At 42.2% G+C, this 25,520-nt stretch overlaps 2 protein-coding genes across 6 annotated transcripts; one reads left to right on the top strand and one right to left on the bottom strand.

The window, feature by feature from the left end:
* The first annotated feature begins 1,290 nt into the window (after positions 1-1,290).
* cdr2l (cerebellar degeneration-related protein 2-like) lies at positions 1,291-11,294 on the top strand. 2 transcript variants are annotated; one of them, XM_035523774.1, is made up of 6 exons: positions 1,291-1,384; positions 1,754-1,894; positions 5,604-5,716; positions 7,729-7,877; positions 9,643-9,807; positions 10,038-11,294. In XM_035523774.1, the coding sequence occupies exons 2-6, from the start codon at positions 1,816-1,818 to the stop codon at positions 10,918-10,920; spliced, it is 1,389 nt and encodes a 462-aa protein (XP_035379667.1). In that variant the 5' UTR covers positions 1,291-1,384; positions 1,754-1,815; the 3' UTR covers positions 10,921-11,294. The 2 variants fall into 2 exon arrangements, with proteins under 2 accessions (XP_035379667.1, XP_026856114.2); XM_027000313.2 differs by having other exon boundaries at positions 1,303-1,894.
* A 145-nt stretch (positions 11,295-11,439) lies between these two features.
* arhgdia (Rho GDP dissociation inhibitor (GDI) alpha) lies at positions 11,440-25,287 on the bottom strand. 4 transcript variants are annotated; one of them, XM_027000314.2, is made up of 6 exons: positions 25,175-25,287; positions 15,767-15,959; positions 15,224-15,307; positions 14,544-14,620; positions 13,546-13,609; positions 11,440-13,340 (listed from the first exon to the last, which is right to left on the bottom strand). In XM_027000314.2, exons 2-6 carry the CDS (start codon positions 15,951-15,953, stop codon positions 13,141-13,143), a joined length of 612 nt encoding a protein of 203 aa, XP_026856115.1. In that variant the 5' UTR covers positions 15,954-15,959; positions 25,175-25,287; the 3' UTR covers positions 11,440-13,140. The 4 variants fall into 4 exon arrangements, with proteins under 4 accessions (XP_026856115.1, XP_026856116.1, XP_026856118.1 ...); XM_027000315.2 differs by having other exon boundaries at positions 15,767-15,956; XM_027000317.2 differs by lacking the exon at positions 25,175-25,287 and adding an exon at positions 23,739-23,809.
* Between the last annotated feature and the right edge of the window lie 233 nt (positions 25,288-25,520).

Here is a 25,520-nt window from a genome sequence, read left to right as displayed (position 1 = left end):
TATATACATATATACACTCTTATCTGTGGTCCTAAAAATTGTGAACGTAATAAGCAGATGGCGAAAGTCTGCACTGTGTGGCCAGCCAGAGCAACTGGAGTATATGGAGGGGGAGGGGGATGTGGGCGTATGTGGTGTGTGTTGGGGGTATATGCTAAGCATATGTGTGTGTGTGTGTGTGTGTGTGTGTGTGTGTGTGTGTGTGTGTGTGTGTGTGTGTGCTGGGTGTATGCGGGGTGTTTGGGGGCGAATGGATGTGTGAGTTTGCATGCAGGGTGTATGGAGGGTGTATGGGTTGTAAATGGGGCTTATGTGGCGTGTATGCTGGGTTTATGGGCGTGTATACAGTTTAAATGTAATACACAATTGTTTTCATATTCACATAATATGTGGTTTATATGAACTATAATGTGTGTTGTTGGGAATGTTGTGAACATATCAAGATTTTAAAATTCTAACCAGCTTTATAAATTAAGAAAGACAGCTGTATTTCTGAGGCTCTACAGTTGTGCTCCAACAGCTGTTAAATGCATTATGGGAAATTACTTGCTGAAGAATTTAGTGCTCACTGGCTCAGCCAGCAACCAGGACTTATTTCAATACAATATGTGTAATAAGTAAATAACATCACTTCTCACATATGTTGACACAACCATGTAAAGTATATTATAGACATATAAGTAATATTTAATATTTTTTTAAAAATATAGATTCAGTACATGTCAAAAAATATTAACTTTTCCTTAGTTTGCTGTGGGTGAGACATTCTGTGCATAAACATTTTTGCCTTATTTGTTTTTTATGTTTATTAAAAATTGTGACTATTATTTTTACATAATATGAATAAACACCTTCGTTTTACATACATTTTTATTTTGTTTCAGAACATATTACTTTCATACCCAATACCTCCACTTGCGTTGCTTATGTGATATAAATGATGTACCAAAAGCTGTTTTCTTTCTGTATCAATATTAAGTTAAACGTGGTTATTAACTAGACGCATAAGGGCTCTCATGCTTTCCTCCGAGGAAATTACTAAAAAAATAAAATAAAAAAAAAAGATCTTAAACACGTGATTATGTTTCTCTTAACAAGAGGCCTAAATAAAGCAGTTTTCACGCTCAGCTGAACCAATGGTCATTCCATAAAGAAAACCCTAATTATTTGTCCTTTTTCGAGCCTATTATTATATTTCTTGAACAAGAAACCCATTGTGCTAAATTCTCATTCCTGTCGATGGAGGCGGAGCTGTAGCAGCCGCTGCGGCGCGCCCGGAGCCAGCCAGCCCGCCCCGCGTCAGTGTGTGAGTCGAATGGGCTGTTGGGAACTCAGCAAAACGGATGAGGACGCTCAGCACGGGAGTGGTAGACGTAATGCCGACGTAAAAATATTTAGTTGGATACAATTTTCTGAACACTAAAAAATAATATATGCGCTAAATTTAACCACTTTGGCAAACGCCAGAGAAGTTATACTTCTTTGTTCCTTTTTTTCCCCCTAAACAAACCACGACATCGGGAATTAAGGAATAGTGATGCCAGTTTGGCATTTAGCTCAGTAAATTTGTCTTAAATAGTAGCAAAAACATCCGATCTACATTCATCGCTGTCCCCCGCATCTAAAGAGCGGCTCTTAGCCTATTGTTTTGTTGTGCCATCGCTACTGCGCATCGCAGTCTTGCAGAATGTCTTTGCAGTTTTGAGAGCCCTTTAAAAACCTGAGACATATTTGACTAAACGATTCCTTTTAGTGGAACGAGCGACACGTCTCCCCTCTCGCTTCCGGGCGAGTTGCTCCTCCGTGAAGTGACCGATGCTTCGCGCTAGCAGAATGGATGAGTTTGTGACAGAGGAAGATGAGCCATGGTACGACCAAAGAGACCTGGAGCAGGGTGAGTAGCCTACAGAGTGTAAAGAAGATTCAAACTCAATGACAGCTTTAATGCTTGCCTTGCATTTAGCGTTTGTTTTGGCGACGTAGGGCGTCCCATGCAATGGAAAGTAGGCTAGTAGTAACGTTTTAGAGGCCCTGACAATAGCTCCTCAGTGTGCATCAGAGATGACATCATCTACAGATGTGAACACTAAGGATGTGAAGCTGAGATTAAAAAATGTGCTTAGGGTACTCGGTATATTAAGATTTTACCTGTGTCATCTCGACTATTTATGAAATATTCGATAGGATGACGTATTAATCGACACGGAAATGGCATCTTTGACAGTCCATCTGCTTACACTTCTTCTAGGGTTACATCACTGGGTGACAGCACAGGGGAAATGGGATTCGTTATTCTGTGCTCTAAGCCAATAGGTACATATGACAAACGTTACTTGAAGACGGCAGTTAAAAACCGGAATGGAGCCCACGAGTTTTGTACATTTCACGTCACTTTGTATTATTTCCAATAGTTCATTGTGCTTCATTCATGTGTGTGAGTGTTTGAATGATGTAATTGCCCTTTGTTTGCCGTCTGCCTGTATTACATTTTGTCATTTTGTGCTAACAGCATACCGTGGTACTGTGGCAGGTCTGATATTGCTGAGTATGGGAACACTTTGGTTGTGTTTTTCAAAGGTCTAATTTGACACCAGTTAATGGGCACAGTGTGCACACAGATGTGTTCACCCAACAGTATGTTACTCATCTTTAGGAAATCTAGATAAGTTCTAGACTTGGAATTTCCTGGCTCTGGAAATGACTGTGGAGGAGGTGAGAGAAGCGTCAAGTTACATGCAGCTACATGGACAGCGCAAAGTGATGAGAATGCAAAATGTTCCCCAAATCATTTTTTATTTTCTTCTTATATGCAATATGACCTCAACATCTGTGCATCTGGTACGGTGTGTTTGTCTTTAATATCTGTGCATCTAGCACAGTTTGTTTCTGTGCTTGAGTGAAATGGATTGCCCTTGATTTAACTTACATGTCAGAGCACATCAGTTTGCTTCAGATATATTTATTGATTTAACTGAAGTTACAAGGACTGAATAAAGATGGCAAAGCCTTTACATATTTTAAATGTAAAAGTGTTTAGGACGATGTTAACTTGCTGCAGGAAGACACTGTAGGTTTAGATATAATCTCAGTCACAATGAAATTAATCTAGGCTTTTCAATTTAATACCCTTTGACTCTGCTGCTAATGGCTGCATGTGCAGAAATACACACACACACACACACACACACACACACACACACACACTCTTTTATGGAACATTCTAATAGATTTATTCCATCAAGTTCTGTTCTTGAAGAGGAAGTCAAAAATGAGCAATCAGTCTGGAGAAAAATTAGTTTTAGTGGTTTTGTGGAAGAAAAGCCTAAAATCTAGCAAGTCAAAATAAGTCATACTTGAAGAGCATACAGCAGGATATGTGGGTTTGAGCTCAGCTAGAGGCCTGGCTGCAGAGGGCCTTCCCCTTAGGCTGATTCCTGGACAGGCCCTGAAGCATGATCTACGCAACAGAGCGAGCAGCTTTGCTGAGCATCACCAGAACTAGGGCAAAGGGAAAGAAAGAGCTTTCTCTTCTTCTCCTGCATTAGTCAGTATTTGATTAAGCCTTGGATAATCTGATTAGAGACTGACGGGAATTAGGGGAAGGGGTTGCGCACGGGGTTGGAGGTGGATGGGTGGCATGCTTCACCACTACAGCTCGCTGCATCGTGTGTGTGTGTGTGTGTGTAATTAATAAATAAATAAATAAAAAGTTCACCAAGGTTTCAAGAGAAAAAGGACAAAGTGATGAAAGACATATGTCTGAAACACTGTTTCTCTGAAAATCTTGTGTACTTCATGGCAATTTTGACAATATATATCTATAAAACTGTGGGGTATGTGGGTTTTCTGTTTTATTGTATGCGTTCAGATACCAGCTGCAGTTTAATTAAGATCCTCTGCTCTCTCAGCCTTCACAAAATCAGACCCAGTCTCCAGAGTTCCGGGTCCTATTAGTAGATCATGTACTATTTCACGTTCTGATGTGATTAACCCTGTCATGAATATTACTTGCTTCACTGAGTACGATGCCCGTTAGCGTGTCATCATGATATAAACAACACCTTGCTTTTATTGTTGGGCATATTGACAGGGTTTTGTTAAATTGCAACCCCTGGTGGCTGCCATTGTTACTGTGTCATAGGATATAAAACATGACGCTAATTAATTCACTATGTGGTAGCTGCTGCTGTTCCAGCCCCTAGGTGTTTCAGCCACTGATGGCATAGGAACACTAAAGGGTGTTGAGAACATCACCAGGAAACCCCTCTCCCATCAGTGCCACAGTTCTTGCTCTCAGCAGTCTAACACTCTAGTGCTGTCTCCTTATCTGCCGCCATTGTGAGGAATTTCGGAAATGGGCTGAACAAATGAGTTGTGTCACTGCCTGAGCTAATTTAAGGGGGTGGAAGATAGAACAAGATGACTGAGAGTCTCTGCCTTGTGTATGATATCAATTCTGTCTCCTCTGTAAGACCTGCGCTGTGTGGTCTCATTATCCATTGTTCCAGTCTAGATACCCCAGGGATTAAGAACACACACACACACACACACACACACACACACACACACACACACACAAAACAATAGTACCATGTGTCTTTGAAGCATTCACATATGTGATTTATGTGCAAACTGGAGTTTGTGGCCCCTTGGTCCGGTATGTTTGCATTAATGCTCACACCATCTGTCTCCTGATAAATTGCTGCATTCATACCTGTGGAATGGAGGTTAATGTTTCTGACCCTGCAAAATCTTCCCTTTATTCTCTTACTCCCACTTTGTGGCTGGTTTCGTGTGGGTGCTAGCATGCTAGCTCAAGCATGTTCCTGTCTCATCTGAACTCTCTGTTATGGCTGTCGGAGTCGGGGGGTCTGCTGAGTGTCTGAATATATGTCCTGACATGCAACACAGCATTGGACAGGGCTACAGTTACATGCTGGACTGTCTCCATTGACAGAGAATGGTGGGGCACACATAGCTACAAAAGAGTATTTTTAACTTACTGGAACGAGATTGAGAGATGAGACTGATGGCTATGGACACTGTACTGGGACAGAAGATTTAAAATAATGAAAAACATCAAAAATTCTCCCATTCAGCATTGCTGTTTTATTGCATGGTTTCATTCAAATAGTGCATGCAGCTCTAGCCTTTTCTGACCCTTCCTCAGGTGTCTTTCTTTATTTTGGTCTCTGCCTATTTTGATCTGTCTAATGTCACTGCATCTTACGATAAATGGTTTAAAAATGAGAGATTAAATAAAATTTTACTGGATGGCGTTAACTGATTTACTTTATACTCTTCAGCTTTTCCAGAAATGGCATTCTCATTTTGTGTCGATAATTGAGTAACAAGCACAATGTAGACTAAAAATAGGGGACCAAAATAGCAAAATTAGTGAATCACTTGCAGTAAATGGAATCTTTTAGAGGATCAGGTAGCAGTCTCACTGCCCCCACCTCCCCTTCCCTTGTATTTTTGGTAGAAGTGTTATTTCTTTGAACTATCTGAACGGCCATGTGTAATGTTTCCTAACAGCTCCCATCTGCCGTGTGCAATATGCTGCTTTTGGTCTTCACTCTGTCTTTTGTTTGCGTCCTCAGATCTGCATTTGGCTGCAGAGCTGGGAAAGACCCTGCTGGAGCGAAATAAAGAGCTGGAGGACTCGCTTCAACAGATGTACATCAACAGTGAGGAGCAGGTTCAGGAGATTGAGGTACCGGCCCCCTTCACACACTTCACACTTCAAACTTTTAATGAATGAAGGACCATCCCTTACGGTCTACCTCATGGATATGTTTCCCTGATTGTCCTAAAGAGTTGAGCACAATGTGTTAGCGTGCAGTGGAGAAGTAGCGAAAGCTGTGCTGATATGTATGTTTGTGGTTGGTGTGTGGCAGCTTGCCTGTCAGTGTGCCAGATCCACCAGCCACAGCTACACAAAGACCCAACAGCGCATAGGAGAACAATGACGAGGAGTGTTTGAGGGATATACTTAATTACCATTAGCATGGATTCTGTTCTCCGCACCACACATTGTGTATAGTGCCATTTCATAGGTACTAAAACAGTATTTTAAGTTTAGAGCAATGCTTAAAAAAAAAAAGGTAAACTGTAGCTAATTACAATACTGTTACCCTGCTTGGTTGTGTGTATGAGCTCTATTCATTGTGTAAACTGCGTCTGTGATTCAGTAAATTTGAATAAAAAGGACAACGAGCAAGTGTGTGTGTGTGTGCGCGTGTGTGTGCACACGCACACACGTGCATGTACGTGTGTATATGTATATGGAGAAGGCTATATGTCACATGGTTGTGAAAATGTAGTGTACATATTAGTCAAGTCTTGTAATTGGCTATTGTATTGATAGGACACTGTTGTAAGTAGGTTATGAGTGATATACATTGAATTTAATTTGATTTAAATAAAGCTTTTCCATTGATAAATAATTAGTACATTTTTTTCCAGCGAAACTCTCTAAGAGCATGAGGAAGAAACCATAGCATTCTTGGTGATCACTACGAGAGGTGCTCAGTGTTTTCCTTAATGTGAATGCTGATCAGTGTCCTAGCAGACATCGTGATGGGGATAGTGAGATGAGTGGCTAAAGGGAAAACTGATTAATAACTGGTTGCCAAAAAGGTTTGGTGTACAATATCATATGGCATGTATTGTCTGAGGTGTTTTGTTGGCACTGCAAATAAAACAATTTTTAAATATCCTTTGCACTGTATAGTATACAGAGGGAATGACTTTATATTATGGAAGGTGAAGGCTAGTGGTATTAGTCATGTTAAATGCATTTTTAAGATCTGTGTTCAAAATTCAGTACTGTGACTAAGTAAGAGGCTTTCTTCACCTTTTCTTGATGGTACAGATATTGTGTGTTTTCAATGTTAGCCTATACATTTTGGACTGGAGTTTCTTTGAGGAGGACGTGTTTAATAAAGTCTGAAATTCATGGGTGAGACTCAGTAAGTTTTCTTCTTGCTTTCTTGCATGGTTAAGTTTTTGGTGGCTGACATGGAGCAGTTAGTGATCCTGTGGAGCTTCCACCAAGCTGTCAAGCGTTGCTGCTGTCATTGGATTTTTAAAGGGATGGTGTCTGAGTGTTCTGTTTTTGTCCCGTCTTCTCATTGTTGGTCTGTCTTTGGATTTTATATATATATATTTATATATTTCATATACAAATATCTATTTTAGGGCATGAGTTTAATTGGTTTGTGACAATCCTGTCTTATAGATTAGTAGGCTGTAGGAATTTTAGAAAAAGCTCCATCAGTGACCTCCACTCTAATGTTTTTCATGTACCTATGGATTTCAACCATAAAAGTATACATAGATGATGAATGCATTACTGCATTAGGGCAGACGTATCTGGACGCTTTAATGGTTCAGACATTTGGGGGAAAAGCCTGAGGAATAGATTTAATCACTTCACAGTGTGCACTCCAGAGCAAAGCAGGAAGATTTCAGTTGATAAAGAGCAGAACATGCATTATTACCATCCTCTTCTTGCTAGAAGGTAGCTGCTTTGGTCCCCTGTGTGTATTTATGCACTTATATGTACTTAAATGTGCTCCTTGCGTGTATTTATGTAGAGGCAGAAAGTGTGCTTATCAAATGTGCTTTGTGTGTATCGTACAGGGGAGTGTGTTTATCACGTGCTCTGTGTGTGTAGTTACGTAGAGGGAAGGAGTGGGTCCTTATCACGTGTGCTCTGTCTAGTACTTGTCCAAGCAGTTGGAAATGCTGCGTGAGATGAACGAGCAGCATGCTAAAGTGTACGAGCAGTTGGACATGACTGCGCGTGAGCTGGAGATCACCAACGAGAAGTTGGTGCTGGAGAGTAAGGCCTCACAGCAGAAAATAGACAGGTGAGACACACACGAACACACACTCCTATACACTCATGCTCTCATGCCCACATAAAATCATCATTTAATCCGCTGATAACTAGCCCCGAATCAATTGTGGTGCTTTCCTAGATAAAATAACTGCACAGTACACACTTCAAGTACATTTAAAATCAGTAAAACCAACCTGATAATTGCACAAAGGAGATATCTACATCTCTTGTCAGTGTCAGATATATAATGTACATGCTCTAATCTAGTTACACATATACTGAATTCACTGAGTCCAGATCTGTATTTTAATGTTTCATTTTCACCACCTGAACACAGACCAAGCCCCTCTGCTTTCCTGCTTGCGTGGTTTATTTGCACCATTGGATTTGACATGAGCTGACAAGTAATTGGTGGCATACAGAATGCCAGGATGTTTTCTTTTAGACACCACAGAATGTTTATTTCTGTTCATTCACAGTTCCTGAATCATAGGTATTTGAAAACATAAAGTCTCCATGATTTAAATGCATCCACCATACATGTCGGGATAAGCAGGGGTTTCATGGAATTCACAGCAGACATAGTACAGGAGTACCAAGACTGTTTACAACCACACCCCCAGGTTTGGCAGAACTCTGATTGGACAGGAACTATTTTTCAGTGTGGTCACTGTTAGGATGACGTCTGGTGCAAAAATGTCTGCTGATAGCTTCAAACAGCCTGGCAGCCATTTATGCTGTGTGTGATGCAAATGGAATGAGTGGTCACTACTTTAACTTCAAATGTGTTTCACTGCCAGATGTGGTGAAAAAGTCCTTATGTTACCTCTGTAACTTGTGTAATAATGCAGTGGCGGTAAAACATTTGCTGTTAAACAAAAGAGATGAATTCGGGTTATGTAGCTTATCCAGTTTATCTAATTTTTTAGGACATCTCCAAGAAACAAAACACAAAAAATCTAGACAATTGTTTGTTTTACTACACCACACACTACATTTTCATCATTTCACCTGTAAGCCATTATGAACTGATTAGGCTTAGCAGAAACTGCACAGTTGCATTTTAACGGTTTCATTAGCAAAGAAGTTTGTTTTTTGAGTAGTGTTTGAAATTTTCAGCTCAACTGCTGTCCTTAACAACAGACTTCTGTTATTTCCCCAAGTCAGACTTAACGATTAAATCATAATTGGACAGTTCCTAAACATTTCTTAAGCATTATAGTCTGTGTAGAGTAGTTCTCAAACTACCTGAATACATAAATCATAAGGTTTATGTAACAATTGGTTATATTTGATTTATATTCATATAGTTTATATTCATGAAGAGATGGTTGTGATTGGTGGATATAGTCAATGTGATTTATGTTAAGATTAAACTTGTGCAGGTGCAAGGTGTTGCAGTTTTTTACAGTTCAAGTTTGTGATCAACAGCGATTCAGTCAGAACAGCAGGAAATGGAGTTTCATTGCAGTAGCTGTCCTTTTGAACAGCCTATAAACTACATTCCACATGCTCAGTTGCTACTGTTGAAAAAGATGGCAATTCAGTTTTTAATAATCAAAGACTGAAGTATGCGTTTATGATCTCACGGTTTCAGGTAGAGAATGTGTACAGTGTAGGTGAGCAAAAACTTTTCAAAATATGTATTTATTAAGTGTCCATCAGTTTGTTCGTGATAGTGCCTGAACTGTCTCGCAGCAGTACATTGCTGGAAGCTGAACTACATGAATTTGTTTACATGCGCAGGCTGATGGTTAAAGGGCATGGATGTGCGTGTGCTCTCATGCGGGCAGGTTGACGTGCACCATGGAGACGCTGCAGGGCCAGGTGGACTCGCTCACGGCTCGGGTGGAGGAGCTGCGCACCTTGGAAGAGCTTCGAGTTCGGAGGGAGAAGAGAGAGAGACGAAAGACCGTACACTCCTTCCCCTGCCTTAAAGAGCTGTGCACTGCCCCCAGGTACCGGCTTGCATCAAACCTCACCTTTCATCATGAAATTGTCTTCTGGGAAGGTTTAGTTGCTGTCTATGCAAAAAGCAAGGGGCCATTGTTAAGACTGCTGTCACAGCTGAAAATACAGAAAATCTTTTTTCTGTGTGCATTTCATCATCCGAGGGTGTGTTCGTGGTCTTATACCAAAGCGGGAACGCAAACTGGTTTTTGTCCCAATCATGGCCGTCTCCTCGCAGTTACGAGGACGGGTTCATGGTGTCAGACCAGAGCAGCGGCGAACTGCAGCGGCACCGGCCGGCAGACGAGGAGAACGAGCACCTGCGGGCGATGGTGGCGTCATTACGGGCGGCCGCGGCAGCGGAGCGTGGGCGGCGGGAGACCGCGGAGAGGGAGTGTGCCACCGTGCTGCAGGAGTTTGAGCGGCTGGAGCAGCGCCTGCTGGGCGCCGAAGGCTGCCAGCGACGTGTGCGCGAGCTGGAGGCCGAGTTGCAGGAGCTGCAACAACTACGCCGCTCCCGTGCCCGCCTGCTGTCCAGTGAGGATGGCCTGGAGCAGACGTTGCTCAACAGTGCCCCCGAGACAGACACACCGGAGGACGCCGGCACATCTCCGCAGGATGCCACGGCCAGCGAGCCGCCCGTACGCAAGAGCTGCAGTGACACGGCCCTGGATGTGATCTCAGCGGTAGACGCCTCGGGCAGGCGCAAGGGTAGCTACGCGCTGCACGCCAATGGCGTCCGTAGGCGCGGCATGTCCATCCTGCGTGAGGTGGACGAGCAGTACCATGCGCTCCTGGAAAAGTACGAAGAGCTGCTGGGCAGATGCCGGCGCCACGAGGAAGGCCTCCGTCATGCCGAGGTGCAGACCTCAAGGCCTGTGTCCCGGGATCCATCCATGAAGGAGTGCCGGGTGGCTGAGCCCCAGCGGCCGGCCACCCCGCCCCACACACCGTCCACGCCCGAAGCCATGGAGGGAATCAGCCGGCAGGTGGAGGCCGTGGACAAGCGGCTGGGCCAGAATACGCCCGAGTACAAGGCCCTGTTCAAAGAGATCTTTTCCCGCCTGCAGAAGACCAAGACCGACATCAACTCCACCAAAGGGAGGAAAAGTGGGAAATAACACGAGCTCCTAGACTCCTCTCTCTCGGTCTCCTCTACATAGTCTCAATTATTAAAAGCCCAGAAAGATGGCATTTGAGAAGGTTACTTTATACTCGTGCATAGCTTATAGGGTAGAATGTTAGGAGTGCCAACCTCAGGAAGAACACAGATGAGGTTTTAGATCAAAAAAAAAAAAAAAAAAAAGTACTTATTCACCATTGGTTTTCTTGAAATGTAACTCACTGGCAGGGGCCCTGTATGGAAAACAGAGTACTTCACTACAATGTTGGTACTTTTCCTCTAACCTGCATTCATGCATCACCACTGTGTATAACCACAACCTCTATTCTGTAATCACTTCTTTCTGATATTAAAAGACGCTTTGCTTATAAAGGGGGGCTTTTTATACATTTATTACTTTGAGAATGGATGAATGTGTGAATGAACTGATACCACCATGGTCTCATGTCAGCCACAGCAACATAAATAAAAATGGAATGAATGTCTAAGAAATGGGAAAAACTACAAAGAAACCAAATTCCATTCTGAACACTTTTAATGTTGACACAGATGAACAGTAATCTCCAGCTTCCACAGTGATAGCTCACAGAGAGGCCAAAATCAAACGAAGCAAAAATAAAACTATCCGACAACACAGGCAACGCTGTGAAAAGGGGAGGAATAACAAAACGGTATACTAAACAAAGGCAGAGTGATGTGCTGGGTAAAACGTCTCCTCTCCTGAATGTAAACCTTCAGCTGAACATAGGCCTGACCTGCAGCTGTGGACTAAGCAGAATGACACATAAGCAGAGTCCAGGTGCAGAGGATAAGACTGGAGCTCTGATTTGGTCTCACCCACACACCCCTCGCTTAGAGTTTCATGTCTTGGTGGAGCAGCTCATGATTAAGAACATTGGAGGCACAGTCAGTGGTTTGTAATTCTTCAGTTGAGTAGTTTAGTATTTGAGGTCTGCATGTAAAAACAGCCCTTTCCACTTTGAGAAATCTCAGTACAAGGCGATCAGCACATTCCACAACATAAGCACCTGCTTGCTTAGGAAATTGGAAAATTCTGGGAGTGGCAACCATTTCTTTGGACACAAAAACTAACACACAGAAAAGGAAGAGGTCCAAAATCATCAGACCTGCAATTCGAGTCATGATTCAGCTAATCTACTGATCTCTGTGTTCGGTCCATCTTGAACCCAGTCAAGTGGATGCAGTACCAGATGACATGCTCATCTGCATGGGGAAGGGGGTGAACTGAACTTAAATCTGATCAGATTTAAAAGTTCTACACTTCAAAAGGCAAAGGGCTCCTCAATCTCCTGCTACAGGAATCAGTTATTTAAGGCCACAATGCAAAATGAATGGTCAATAGTGAGAACATGCATGCGTGTGCACGCACACACAGCCTGTGGAGCTCCTATAGTGTGCAGGAGGTGAGCTTAACAGTTACATCCTTGAAACACCATAAACCTAAACCTTATGCAGGCAGACACACACACACCCCTTACAAAGCCAACTGCATACTGACCTGGGCTCCAGTGTCAGCTCTACAGACATCAATGACAACCAGCAATGCTGGCCACTGTACACAAACACTCAAAAGATGCAACACCAGATGTTTTTTTGCCCCCTCAGGGCCCAAGAACAGGAAGGCCAGTGGCAAAGCATCAACAAGCTGCACATCTCCCAATACTATCATCAGGCTGCACCATCTCCCATTACCATTGTCAAGGCAGATTGTGGTCTTTAAAAAAAGATTTTTTTTTTAAAACTTAAAAAAGAAATGGAATGTGAGAAAAGAGCACACAGGACAGAGAAGGGCGGGGCAAAATGTGGGGCAAAGGATGCAAGGGAGGGACAGGAAGATTACTCTTAACAGCCAAGTCAAAAGCATCCATGGGTTAACCTTTTTGAAAAAACATTTTCCCTTCTTTTTTTTAGACTTTTTTATACAAACAAAACAAAAACACAAGATTAGGATGGTGCATGTTTTTGTTTGTTTTTTCACATATATATTTTCATGAAAAGATTCTATACTCAGAGGAAGCAAGGTAGGTGTACGGGGAGGGGCAGTAGGATGGTGGACGGAGTGAGAGCGCATTTTGTCTTCGTTTCCTGTAATATAACCAGTTAATCCATGATGATGATGGTATGAAGTGAGGGGGTGGCAGGAGGAGTGAAAGTGTGGAGGAGAGGAGAAAATGACTCGGGTCTGCGGGGTAAGCCTTTAGTCTTTCCAGTCCTTCTTGATGTGGAGGTTCCACTCCCAGGACAGGTGGTCATGCTTGTCGTCGTCAGTGAACTTGGACTTGATATTGTAGTTGCCACGTGCCAGTATGCCTTTGGGGGCTTCCTCCAGAGGGGTCAGGAACTCGTACTCGGTCGGCCGAGGCCCATAGCTACCCACCATGTAGTCAGACTTGTCCACTATTCACAGGGAAGAGGAATTGGGGGAGTTGTGATTGGGGGGGGAAGTATGCCACCCAAATATGAGTGTATATATACACTGCACACAGGCTCACTGGGGAGGGGGGGGGGGTCAACTCAGTCAAAAAGGATAACAACTGATGACGTATTTCTTCATAAGATTAACATGATTAATACCTGGGGAAAAAAACAAGACTAAACTTACACTTCACCGCTTTCCTGAAGGTATGTTGTATGTACTTCAGTCCTGAGACAATTTCCTTATTCACCTGGAAAGGGTTACAGGGGGTTTTAAATGACTGGAAGAACATCAGAATCATTCAATATGACTAGAGCAGTGCTGTCTAAGATGTATCTACTTAGGAAGTGACTACATTCAGACCATAGCACTCAACAGTGCAGACATACACAAACTAGGACAGATTCCTAGCCAACTGCATATGGGCCAAGCTTTCTTACTCACCCCACTGCCCCTAGTAGAATAACACACTTAAAGTGACCATGTCTAGGAGTCTGCTACACTTGTACCAGGATAAGTAAATTTACACAGCTGTTAATCTTGTAACATTGGTTGCAAAACTACTACAATGGCAAAGACTGCAGTGTAAACAAGCAAGTGACCTAAACCACTGGTATAACGGGGAAAGTTTACATATTATGACTAGTAGACACACAAAAACTGCCACAGGTTAAAGACCACTAGTTTATTACAGCCATTAAAGATGAACTGAACTCAATTATCATTAAACTCAATGGTCATACATTTTATGACACCTTTTCTGCCCTAGAGGAATTTATGGTTTCCCGTGTCAACAGCAATAAACAAACTTTAGGATATGACTACATAAATGTAGCTCTACACAGGCTGTCAAAATTTTAAAAAAGGCTAGAAACAGTCAGTGATGAAGTGTTCAGCATTTAATCTGATAGGCATCAATGTTCTAAATTGTGTGCTTTTCCAGGAATTAAGAAAACATTCTTTCAACTCAAATTCACACTTGGCTTCTTTGGAGTCAGCTGGCAGCCCAAACTTGCATTTGAGAAACTGGACTGAAAGAATTACAAGTATGATTGAGGCGAGCCTGGCTTAAACAGCATCTCAAAAGGAGAAACTGAAAACTCCCAGAGGGTAGGGTGCACAACAGTTTGGCAGGGCAGGCATCAGCTGATAAGGAAACCAAGTTAATCAAATAGGCAGCTCACCTTGAAGTTTATCTTTATCCTGTACTCCACTCCTTCCTTCAGTATGAAGCTCTGCTTTTTAATGCTCTCTAGGTCACCTGAAGGAACACAAGCCCAGACAACATTGTTAGTACACATTTCAAAGGCGCTTCTGGGCTTCTCTTCCCTGTGCCCGACTACATTAGCATTAATCTCGGATTGGCTTACACCCTTAATATTGCCATCTACATCCATAAGAGCTTACAGCCAGCAGTGATTGGCTAAAAGAAAACAATAACTATTCCTGGCCCTTGTACGTGTATAGGTGAAGGGTATCACAGGGTAAATCAGAAAAAAATGTCTTGCAAATTCTGAAGATCTGGAGCACCTTGATTTTAATAATATACACTTCAAAATAAAGCAGAATGCAGGCTGCAGTTCAGGCCTCTGTCCAACAGATGGCTCCATCCTATTATTCAGCGTAATAGTTTTAGAGCATTACAATAAAGACCAGGCTGGGTAAGAAAACACAAACTGTCAATGTAAGCTTAGTGTAATGTAAAATACATTGCAAGTGGAGAGAAGTAATTATGTTCCTTAATGGATTTTTGCAGGTTGGGGGGGCTTTCTACATGGACAGATTCACTGTAAATGGAAACCCTTAAATACATTGGATATTTTTTCCACCTGACCACATCCACTGTCCAGATGGCTTTACTCACCTAGCAGATCAAGGGTCAGTGGAGCAGGCGCCATGTCACACACCAACGTTAACCGCGTCACCTGGACATTTGGGATACAGGGATCTGGCAAGGAAAACACCTGAACTTAGTACTGAGAAGTGCCACACCTCCGTGCCACATATGGACTGTAAGGGTGTAGTTAAAATAAAATAAAACTACAGTTTTCTGAAGAGCTTATGCTCATAACTATAGTTATGTATCTGAAGAGCTGTTCATAGAGGGTTTATGAGGATTCCTACTTGAACAGCCCAATTTAAGTGAGGCTCGACTGAGTAAGTGTCTGAACAAAAGGAACTACAGTTTATTGGGGCAGCACACAGAGACAAGGGAGCTGGGCCTCTGGGGCACGTGACCTGCTGCTTGCCTGTATCAGAGGGGTTAGCCGATAACCTGTGGTACACAGAGGGGTCTTTTGGAGACAGTAGGCTCACAGGCTGCTGCCCCTCCCACATAACCATAAATTAGGTCATGTAATGAGTGCAGCCCCACGAATGCATTTGCCAGCGCACGTCTGAAGCACACCTGCGGCCACTGTGGAGGAACCCAGTAAGGCCTCCTTGTACTTGCGTAGACTTTCATCATCCTTGTCAAGCTCCTGGATCTCCTGCAGGGTCTTCTGCGCTGGCGGCTTGTAGTTCACAATCTCACTCTCCTCGTTCTCAGCAGCGATGGCTGCCAGCTGCTCTGGGGTGGGCTCATGTTCAGCCATGATCTACTGTTGGGCACACACGCAGGCAAACACATGCAATAGATCAAATCATCCTCCTTATCCACGAAGCACCGATTACAAATCTAAACACTGTCAAACTACTGGGCTCTAATCAGCCAGTGGTTCGCTCGCCTCAGCCAGAGGTTTGCTCGCCTCAGCCAGAATACGTGACAAGGTAGCCTGGCTCTGCTGCTTTGTAGCAGAGGAGAGCGGAGTAGACATGGACTGACATCGAGCATGTTCTTACTGAAGGTTTCTCTGAGACAATTCGGCACCTCATATTGCTGAAGCCCTGCCCTCATTTGTGATGTCAGCAGAGCCAAAACAAGAATGAACGCGAGGGCTAATGCAGCTAGTTCTCTTTAGCTCAACTGCATTAGTGGTCAGAGCCACTTACTGAGCGCAAGCAAAGCTACACAGTAACCAGCAACACGTGTGTACACACCTACACATGCACCCCCTGCATTCATATCAGAAGTGAAAGGTCACAGCTGGTTGGCATGGCAAAGAGCACCCGCCTTCCTAACTAAAGGGAGGACTTCATGATTCACTTCATCAGTCACTGAGGCAAAAGCCACCCTTTTGCTGCAGTGCAGGGTCTCTGGTGCAGATTCTTCAGCATATTAGCACAGTGAGGGCTCCAGCGCTCCTTTCCGTCAGCTCTTTCCTAGCACCAGCTGAAACGGCCCTCCAGCCTCCTTGTTGGCTGCGCTGTCTTTGCCTTAAATGGCATGCACGCTTCAGTCACACGGACGCACTCAAAAAATAAAATTAAATCCCTTCCCAGTGAAGGTTCATTCACAGGATGTACAGGGGAAGCAACTGGGTGAGATAGAAAAAAAAGAGTGCTGGTGTTTTCAATGGGCAAACTATTAACAGGTAAGATCCTAAATTAAATACACAATATCAATGGCTTAATGTGAATTATTAGCTTTAGCCAATACAGGCAGATGAACTGAAGAAATTAAGTGCACGTTGGTGTACAACGTTTTCAGGGTTGTGTGTGCAAGGCAAGATGAGAGAGGACGCCAAGTGACGTTAGGAGGGATGCGCTAGAGGTCTTAGGAAGCACAGATAGAGAGGGTTGCTTGGGTAACAGGATAGCATTCAGTTCTTCCAGCAAAGTCATCCAAAGTGAACAAAAGCACACTGTAAATCTACACACTTCACACACAGCACTCAGCTCAAGTTGCAAACAGATGTGATGACTGCAGCAAATGAAGCCAGCAAAACAAAGTGCACAGTGCCAGCGCGTGAGCAGTTCCCGGCACAAAACCCCCGAAACCATGGCACCATCTGTGGAACTTCTGTTTTTTCCATACTGCCATGGACGCAACAAGGTCGAGTGCTTATTAACATCTCAATCCAGAATTTCGGTTTCTGCAAACACACAGAGGCAGAAGCCCTGGAAGGGAGCCAAGTAGGAGAGACACACTGCATCACCTCTTTGGCCAGCACCGCCGCATGCCCATAATCATGACAGAGACAGAGAAACAGACTAGGCTGGTTTTGGCAGGTCAGCCACCTGGAAGCATTATCAGAGCTTGCGTGGATTAACAACAAGAGAGCCAGAGAGCTCAACAGCAAGAGCACCTTGCTTTCTTAAGTGCAGAGGACAGAATCTACCATCCTATCCTCCTGCTCATAACTAGGTGTGCTGGGGCATATCCAGAGTAGAGGGGAACAGCTGGCAACCTGGCACTGCCAGGGGAACAGGCAGGAGCACAGAGAAGAGAGAAGGAAACATGCACAGCATAAAAATAATCTGTTGCAAACTGGAACAAAAGACTTCCTGCACAACACAGCCAAAGAACCCATTCTCAAACCGCAAGCAAAATGAGGGCAAGCCTACTTGTACATTCTAAACTCGGAGCAGGCAGGTCGATTTATCGATTTGACTAACTTGTTTTTGAGTGTAACCAAAGCCTCAAAGAGGCATTCAGCTTGCAGATGTACATGCGATTGGAGAGCTATATATTCTAACTGTGGCTCATAACTACTAGTCATGGAAAGACCCAATTCATCCACACCTATGAACTCCACTGACCATTTTCATGGCTCCGGTATACTCATGCTCAGCCCCTGTGAGCTATAAATACCAGATCTGATATGTTGGGACTGTGGCTTGACCAACGTGCTGGGGATGAACAAGACTGTTATGCATCATTCGTCATGAAAACACCGAATAAATGTTGGAACTGCTTTTTGGTGCTTGTTTAAAAAAAAAAAAAAAAAAAAAAAAAAAAAAAAAAAAAAAAAAAAAAAAAGCTAAGAGAAGCAGCTCAGACAGCCCTCGGAACAACAGCCATGCCAGCAGAGCAGCCAGCCTACGCCTTCCGTCTGGCAGTGGACCACTCACTGGACCGCCACTTCCCTACGTTACCAACACAGACGATAGTGCACTCACCCCAGTGGAACATTAACACCATTAAAGCTCTAAAATAGGCAGCCTAACAGATCCACCTAGGCATCTCCAACATGAGATTAGCCTTGTTTCTTAGAAACAAGTAAGATTAGTAAGATTATTTAAATTTGGGATTATACTTAATGAGGCTTCTGAGGTCCAAAGTAAAAGGAAGTACAGGGAGAGGACAGACTGTGACACAGTAAGATGACCACTCTGGGCCTAATCAGCATCCCCGCGAGACAAAACTATCCTTGCAAGTGTAGGCTCTCAGTACTGTGCCAAAACCCCCACCTCATTAGCTTGGTTTAGTATTTAAACTGCGCCCCACTGAGGGGTGAAGCAGATGTAGAATATACAAGCCTCCCGATCAGTGTCAATTTCTTATGTATATCCAATCTCACTGGCACAGATCACAATCATGTAAAAGCATCACAAATATTTAGAATGGCTTGTCTGTGCTCCTAGTCTATAATCAAACCATTTTTTTCACCAAGAAAGCAGTTTGTTCGTCTTAATTTGTTTTTCTTTACATAGCTAAAGTTTACTTGCTTGCAGTGTGCAATGGTGTTTTCTTCACCTTTGACCTTGATTAAATAGGTGACTCCTGCATGTATGTGGTTGTTTAGGCTGACAAAATTGTGCTAAAACACAGTCATCTAGAGTGTCATAATTAAGCCAAGTAAAGCTCTCCTGGGGTTAGGGTTAGACAGATAAATCCCTGCAGGGGACAGGGTTAGACAGGTAAAACTACTTGGGTTAGGGTTAGACAGGTAAAACTACTTGGGTTAGGGTTAGACAGGCAATCCCCTGCAGGGGACAGGATTAAACAGGTAAAACCCCTGCCAAAGGAGCAAAATAAGGGCAGGGCTGTATCTTGGCACAAAACTCATTTAAGCACATTGAACATGACAAATAAGCAAGTTGAAAATGGAGCAGTCATCTGCTAAGTGCTGTCGCCTGACCTGTGATAAGAACCCTAAACCTTAGCATTAACCCCGCATACAGCAGCTGCTAACAACCGCGCATAGAAGCAGGAATGTAACTTTAAAGCCTGTAGTTAGCCTGCCTGCTAGCAATGCCTTTTCAAAATGACACTGGAAAACAACTGAACAACCCCACAATTCAGTTGGTTTGGAGGACAAATGTTTTTTTCTGTTCTACCTTTTCATCTTTCTGATCCAGGCCAGGTTCCATGCCTAATAAGGACACACAGAAGAACAGAGTAACTAGGCCAAGAGTGTGAAGGAGAGAATCACAGGACCAGACCAGACTTTGGGGTTTTGCTGTTAATTAAGGAACAGGTCTTGGTGCTCAGAGAGAAGAGCATGCTGCTTCATAGTTATGCAGTTCCTCTTCCTCTTAAAGCTGGTGCATTTCTCCAAAGACATCAGAAACTCATTTGAGTTCATTGAACTCTGTAATCAAGTTTGACAGCCTAATCACGAAAATAAAACAAATAATAAGTGCTTTATTTCTACAAATAGGTGCAAATGGTTTGATGTTTCCAAATAAAATGGAGAAACCCAGAGCTCTGGCTATAGCTTTGACCTTTTCTCCAAGTGCCCCGTTCCCCGCCGAGATTAACCTTTTCAGTCATGAATCACAGCACGGGGAGAGAGTTCAAAAGAGCACCACAACACACAAATAGGAAGAACAAAAAGGATGGCAACAGAGTCTGCGCACACTGCATGAGGCAGGGGCCATGTTAACTGAACAAGTGTCTAGTCACCTGAACTGGGGGAGATTAATCCAAATGAAGTTCTGCAAGGTAAAGGGTCAGTATGTGCTCCACTCAAAACACACACAGACAGGCACAACACTGGCCTCAGTGGACCTCAGCACAGGCAGGACATTGAGATCCTCAAGACTGCTCTTCCACTAAGGCCAAACACTGTGCAGCGTAGGATTAGTATACAGAACAATGTACCTGAGCCAGTCCACTTACATTTAAAGCATTTCAGCACCATGCTTTCAGTTTGAGTGAACCCCAAGAAAAAAAAAAAGTCATGCAGGAAAAGGGTACTATTTTCATATGACAGATGAAGACATTTTGACAAGATGAATAGCAAGTACATTTACAGCATTACAGAGCAACTTACAATATAGTTGACTTTTCTCAAACGCCTACCCATTTACAGTTAAACAGTCAGAGATGTAGTGCAAATAAATACCATAATCAACCAAGTCCAATATTCGATATTAGAATGAGCTTTGGGAAAACACTGAAAAACTACAAAATGTCAAATGTCACTGCTTGTCATTTACCCTTTGAAAGTTAAGGAGAGTAATCACCTTAATTTCAAAAACACTGGGGAGAGCGCATCCATCCCTCACATCTTACCACAACCAGCAAATTCTGGACAAAGCAAATGCTGTCCTGTACAGACATTTCTTTCGCTTCCAACATGTCTTTGTTGCCACGGATGCAAGACCAATCATCAGAGGGAGACAATTTGCCTCAAACAGCTCTTACAAGCCATCTCATCACAAACTCGGGTGTTTTAAACTGTGCATTGTGATGACAGCTGGGGATATATGGCAGTATTATTACGGTTTTAGTGTATATTTGTGAATATTGTGCATTTCGGCCATTTTCATGTACGCCTTCTAAATTCCCTGCAGTGCCAATTAAAGCTTTACTGATTAATCAATTGATTAGCTTGGTGAGATGCTATGGGACGTGAAGCCTTTTGGTTCAAGGCCAGCCATTTACTGTAAACTTATCTACATAAGGAGCCCTTCACCAGCCTTTATTAGCTCCCTGGAATCAAGGTCTCTCACAACAGCCTCCACTGTTTTAACGCTTTACACTGGGTGGCTAGAGGCAACACTTGCACTCATGCTACTTCCTCCTCTTTCCTCAGAAGGAAAGCAGTGAGACAGAGCACATGACTCATCTGTGCAGAGGCGACAGGCCCTGCACAGACGAGTCAGTTCCCTGAATGGGCCAGTTCCCTGAATGGGAACTGGCCTGGCCTCTTTAGTGTGCACTGATTTTTGCCTGTGGCTGTCAGCATGATTCAGCCACGAAACTAGTGAAATAATTGTGTCTACTTATATCCCTACTTTTAATTCTAAATATGAAACTCCATATTTTCTTATGATAAATTACTTAACTTATTATAATATCATTGTGTGTATATATATATATATATATATATATATATATATATATATATATATATATATATATATATATATATATATATATATATATATATATATATATATATATATATACACACACACAATATATATGATTGGACTTTTGTAAATAATTTATTTGCCATTCATTCTGAACATGAAGGTCACAATAACCTTTATAATTCCATAACCATCTTTGTGAAAATACTTGTTTTTTGTTCATTACTGGCACTCATTACTGACTGCCATTAGAATTTCAGTTTCACATTTTTTAGAAATCTAAAAATAAGAGAACTCCAGAAACAGAGTTGTGGTGAAAGAGTGAGTCTATCTATAGCGCGTTTGTGCAGTTCCTCTCTGCACCGACATCCAGAGCTGGCTACGGCAGCCATTGTCCTGCCACTGATCATCCGGATTAGTTGGATCTTCTAGTTTTGCAGGCAGTGTGACAAACATACCAGCCCCAGCCCCAGACCCACCCCAAAAGGCCATCTGAGCATGTCCTGTAGAAATCAATTTAAAGATCTCTGGTCCCAGTTCTCAAAAAAAAAAAAAAAAAAAAAAAAAAAGGCCAAGCAAAGGGGCATGTGAGGGTAAGAGCAAGAACATGGAGTCCCATCTTTAGAATTTACTCCTGCAAGAAATGTGCAGTAAAGAAAGCAGGGTGTAGAGAAGGTCCAAAGCTCATTCAGCCTGTGCTCGGCAGAGCCACAGCTTAGCCTGTGTGCTGTACCCAGGAAGGGAAATGCAGTCAGGGGGACAACTTTGTGTGCTTTCTACTTCCTGTTTCTTCAGTTTTTTAAAGGTGGAGACGCAGTCACTGATGCCACACTACGAAAAAGACATTATGTCTGCTTGTGTACTATTAACAATCTCTGAAAGTCTACATGTTTTAGAGCAGTCTTCTACCACAATAATTAACATTATTTCTCAGAACGACAATATTCAATAATCAGAATATTACAATATACTACAGCTGACCAAAGTTGATTATCTTTAGATAACTTTTAAATAACAAATGCTAAATCATAGAAGAAGAAGCAAAGTTCCAACATTACAGTAAAGCACAACAGGTATAATGAATGAAAGAACAAGCAAAAGTGAACGAATAAAAAAATATTTTGGCCCACAACAATTAAGACTAAACAAGTGAGGAACTGTAATTGGTTGTTTTGTAAAACATAATGAACCAAAAAGGGAAGTACTTCCCTATGCAAACATTGCCCACCATAAAAAAATAAAATAAAACAAATCAGGTCCACACAGTTTAGTGAATAGTGAACGCATGTTCATAAAATTATTTATTGCATTCATGGCTGGTGCACAGCTCACTACCTAAACGATGCAGTAAATAAATTAATTTAAAAAAAAAAAAAATAATAATTATATATATATATATATATATATATATATATATATATATATATATATATATATAAAAAAAACAGGTCACGAAGCCTATATAGGACACACTGCCTAGTCTCTCCATTTAAATTCATTCACTAGAGACATTTCACTGAAATTGAACATATTTTATTCATTAACCACGCAGTCCACAGTATTTTAAATTGTGCATAATTGGTAAATATATGTCCACGACGAAATTTCAATAACATACACAGTGCTGCATAAAGTATCTCTGAGGCCAGAAGTGGTTTGTCTGGCATAACGACTGCCATAAGGTTATATGCTTTAGACAGATCGATCGATAGCTCGATAGATAGAATAAACCCAACCAACAACCCCCATTTTCACGCTTTTTGGAAGAAGCATACCTCCACCATACATCCAGTTCACCTGGCTAATTTGCAAGTTCTGCTATGAAGTACACAGCAAGAATAGCTAATTGCCATTTGATTACAACAAGTAATCATTGGACACGTTCATTCCCTATAACAAAGTAAACATTTTACAGCTTTTTAAATGATTATGAATACATTTCATATTGGTAAAGGCAAACTGACTTCTCCCCACAACCAACGCAGTAAATCGGAATATTTCTAGAGATTCAGACTTGCCTGTTTATGGCGCCATCAATGCAGACATCTACTTTACGGTCAGAAATTCAAAAAGTACTAACAAGATTTTACAAGTTTAGTACAGTAAAAAGATTTTTATAAATTCAGGAAAAACACACATAAATAAACAAACAATGTAACCTAATTTCGACCCAATTCCCCCCAAAAAGGGAGAATAAGTTGAAGTATTCAAACAACGAGCAGACACCGCCCTACCTTTCTCCCGAGAGAAGGCACGAGACATTCTACCGCACCACGCTCCGTGCACAGGAAGGAAGACGAAGCTTGGGTAAATCTGGCTATCCAAGTCTCCTTACAAAACATACGTCAACGTTACTTATTCGAGACCTTACATATAGTCAGACTACTTTGGAAGATATTATAATCACCTTTCAGTCTACAAAAATAAATGACTAAATTAGTGGACAACAGTGACAGAACAATTCATACTAAGAGAAAAACTAAAAAAAAAAGTAGACAGTACCCATATTCAAGTATTTGAACGATACATCCAACAATAGAGGAAGTTTCTTGTTACCTTACAGTTCACCACCTAACTAGCGTTAGCAAGCTAGCAAAACCGCCTAGCAGGCTAGTGTAGGTATAAAACGCCCATAGTAACCGGCATAGTTCCAAAGTAGGAAGCTCACAAAAGATAGACGAAGGGCCAAATCAACTGTTGATGTAAGAGGATTGGCAATGATCATTTAGTAGTATAGCTTACCTAGCTACTAAAGTCTTCAAATAAAGACGTTTTGCCCGGCGGAGTCTAGTAATTTCCCCGAAATCGGTCAAGAGCTCAATTTTACAATAATCAATCAGACATCACTCCGTTAGGATATCTAGCTAGCTAACTACATAACTAATCTTCAATTACAGAGAAGTTGCTTCGATAATAATTTACTTCCGGTGGTTTTATTTGGCTGATTGCCTAACGTTAATTCTCTGCGGTATTAGCTATATTTTAACTTTCCCCACACTCGATATCTAACAAAAGGTATACTGTCAAAACGTGGACCGATTCAGGAAACACCATCTTTAAACTTTACACATATCGAGCTACAGCCCAAACACAGTTCTCAAATAGAAAACATTAGTGTATATTACAATGTTACATTTGCAAGTACTGTAGCTATCTTACAGCTATCTAATCAATTTGCTTCCTAGCTAGCTAAAATGCGTACACGATGCAATTCTCCAAGCTCGTTCATTTTAGCAAGCTAGCTTTAGCTCGGTTCTCTCAGACAATAACGCCACCTTACCTGATAGTTGGGATATCTTAATTAGACACTTGCAACCAGCATGTCATAAAACAGTATCGCTGGCACAATACTGTGCATTGTGGACAATAAATCGCACGGACATAGCTAGCTAGCTATATAGATATTTATTCATTTAATTATTGTAAATTTGGTCTTCCAAGCGAACAGGAAATATCTAGCTAACGCTAGAAATGCTAGCTAAGCTAACCAGCAACTTCAGGCATGCGTTAAGTTCTCGAGTCATCCCCGCTAACGTTAGCTCGACAGCTCACGAGACAAGACCAGCCAAATCACAAACTAACAAGACACAAATTACACTTTAAAGCGCCTTCGGACGTTTTCCGAACATCCCACATGTTCAGTGGTTAAATCTGCTTTAAAGCCGCTTACCGTAGAACTGCGGGAACGGAGGCAGTAGGCTAGCGCGAGCTTTACGGACTTCTCAATGGCGCGATGAGGGAGCGGCGATGCCCGAGCACGACACGCTTCCGGGAACACCGAAGCGCGAGTCCAAATGCGAGTGCGCACATGCTCGTGCAGAAATTATTTCTTCGCATGCGCAAAGAAATGTTGGCGCCCCTAGGAAATATCCAGCCTTCCTCTAAAATAAGTTGTTAGGTCGTTGCAGCATTCGAAGAAATTGTGTATTTCATTTATCACAATTAAATAACCATCCTATTAACTAATCAAAACAACGGATTGCCAATTTGCCGTGAACTGTGTAACTGACAGTTCA

This window comes from Electrophorus electricus, chromosome 1 (assembly GCF_013358815.1).
Source record: "Electrophorus electricus isolate fEleEle1 chromosome 1, fEleEle1.pri, whole genome shotgun sequence".
In the NCBI taxonomy this organism is placed as follows: domain Eukaryota; kingdom Metazoa; phylum Chordata; class Actinopteri; order Gymnotiformes; family Gymnotidae; genus Electrophorus; species Electrophorus electricus.
Note: the sequence above shows the minus strand (reverse complement) of the source record. Positions and strands in the feature narration are given on the sequence as shown.

What these genes read in the sequence shown, in the direction of transcription:
- cdr2l (XM_035523774.1), top strand. Translation starts at nt 1,816, where the DNA reads ATGCTTCGCGCTAGCAGAATGGATGAGTTTGTGACAGAGGAAGATGAG. An exon ending in AGCAGGTTCAGGAGATTGAG is followed by an intron (nt 5,717 to 7,728) that starts GTACCGGCCCCC and finishes TGCTCTGTCTAG; the next exon opens with TACTTGTCCAAGCAGTTGGA. An exon ending in TCACAGCAGAAAATAGACAG is followed by an intron (nt 7,878 to 9,642) that starts GTGAGACACACA and finishes TCATGCGGGCAG; the next exon opens with GTTGACGTGCACCATGGAGA.
- arhgdia (XM_027000314.2), bottom strand. Translation starts at nt 15,953, where the DNA reads ATGGCTGAACATGAGCCCACCCCAGAGCAGCTGGCAGCCATCGCTGCT. An exon ending in TTCCTCCACAGTGGCCGCAG is followed by an intron (nt 15,308 to 15,766) that starts GTGTGCTTCAGA and finishes TTTCCTTGCCAG; the next exon opens with ATCCCTGTATCCCAAATGTC. An exon ending in GGATAAAGATAAACTTCAAG is followed by an intron (nt 13,610 to 14,543) that starts GTGAGCTGCCTA and finishes AACCCTTTCCAG; the next exon opens with GTGAATAAGGAAATTGTCTC.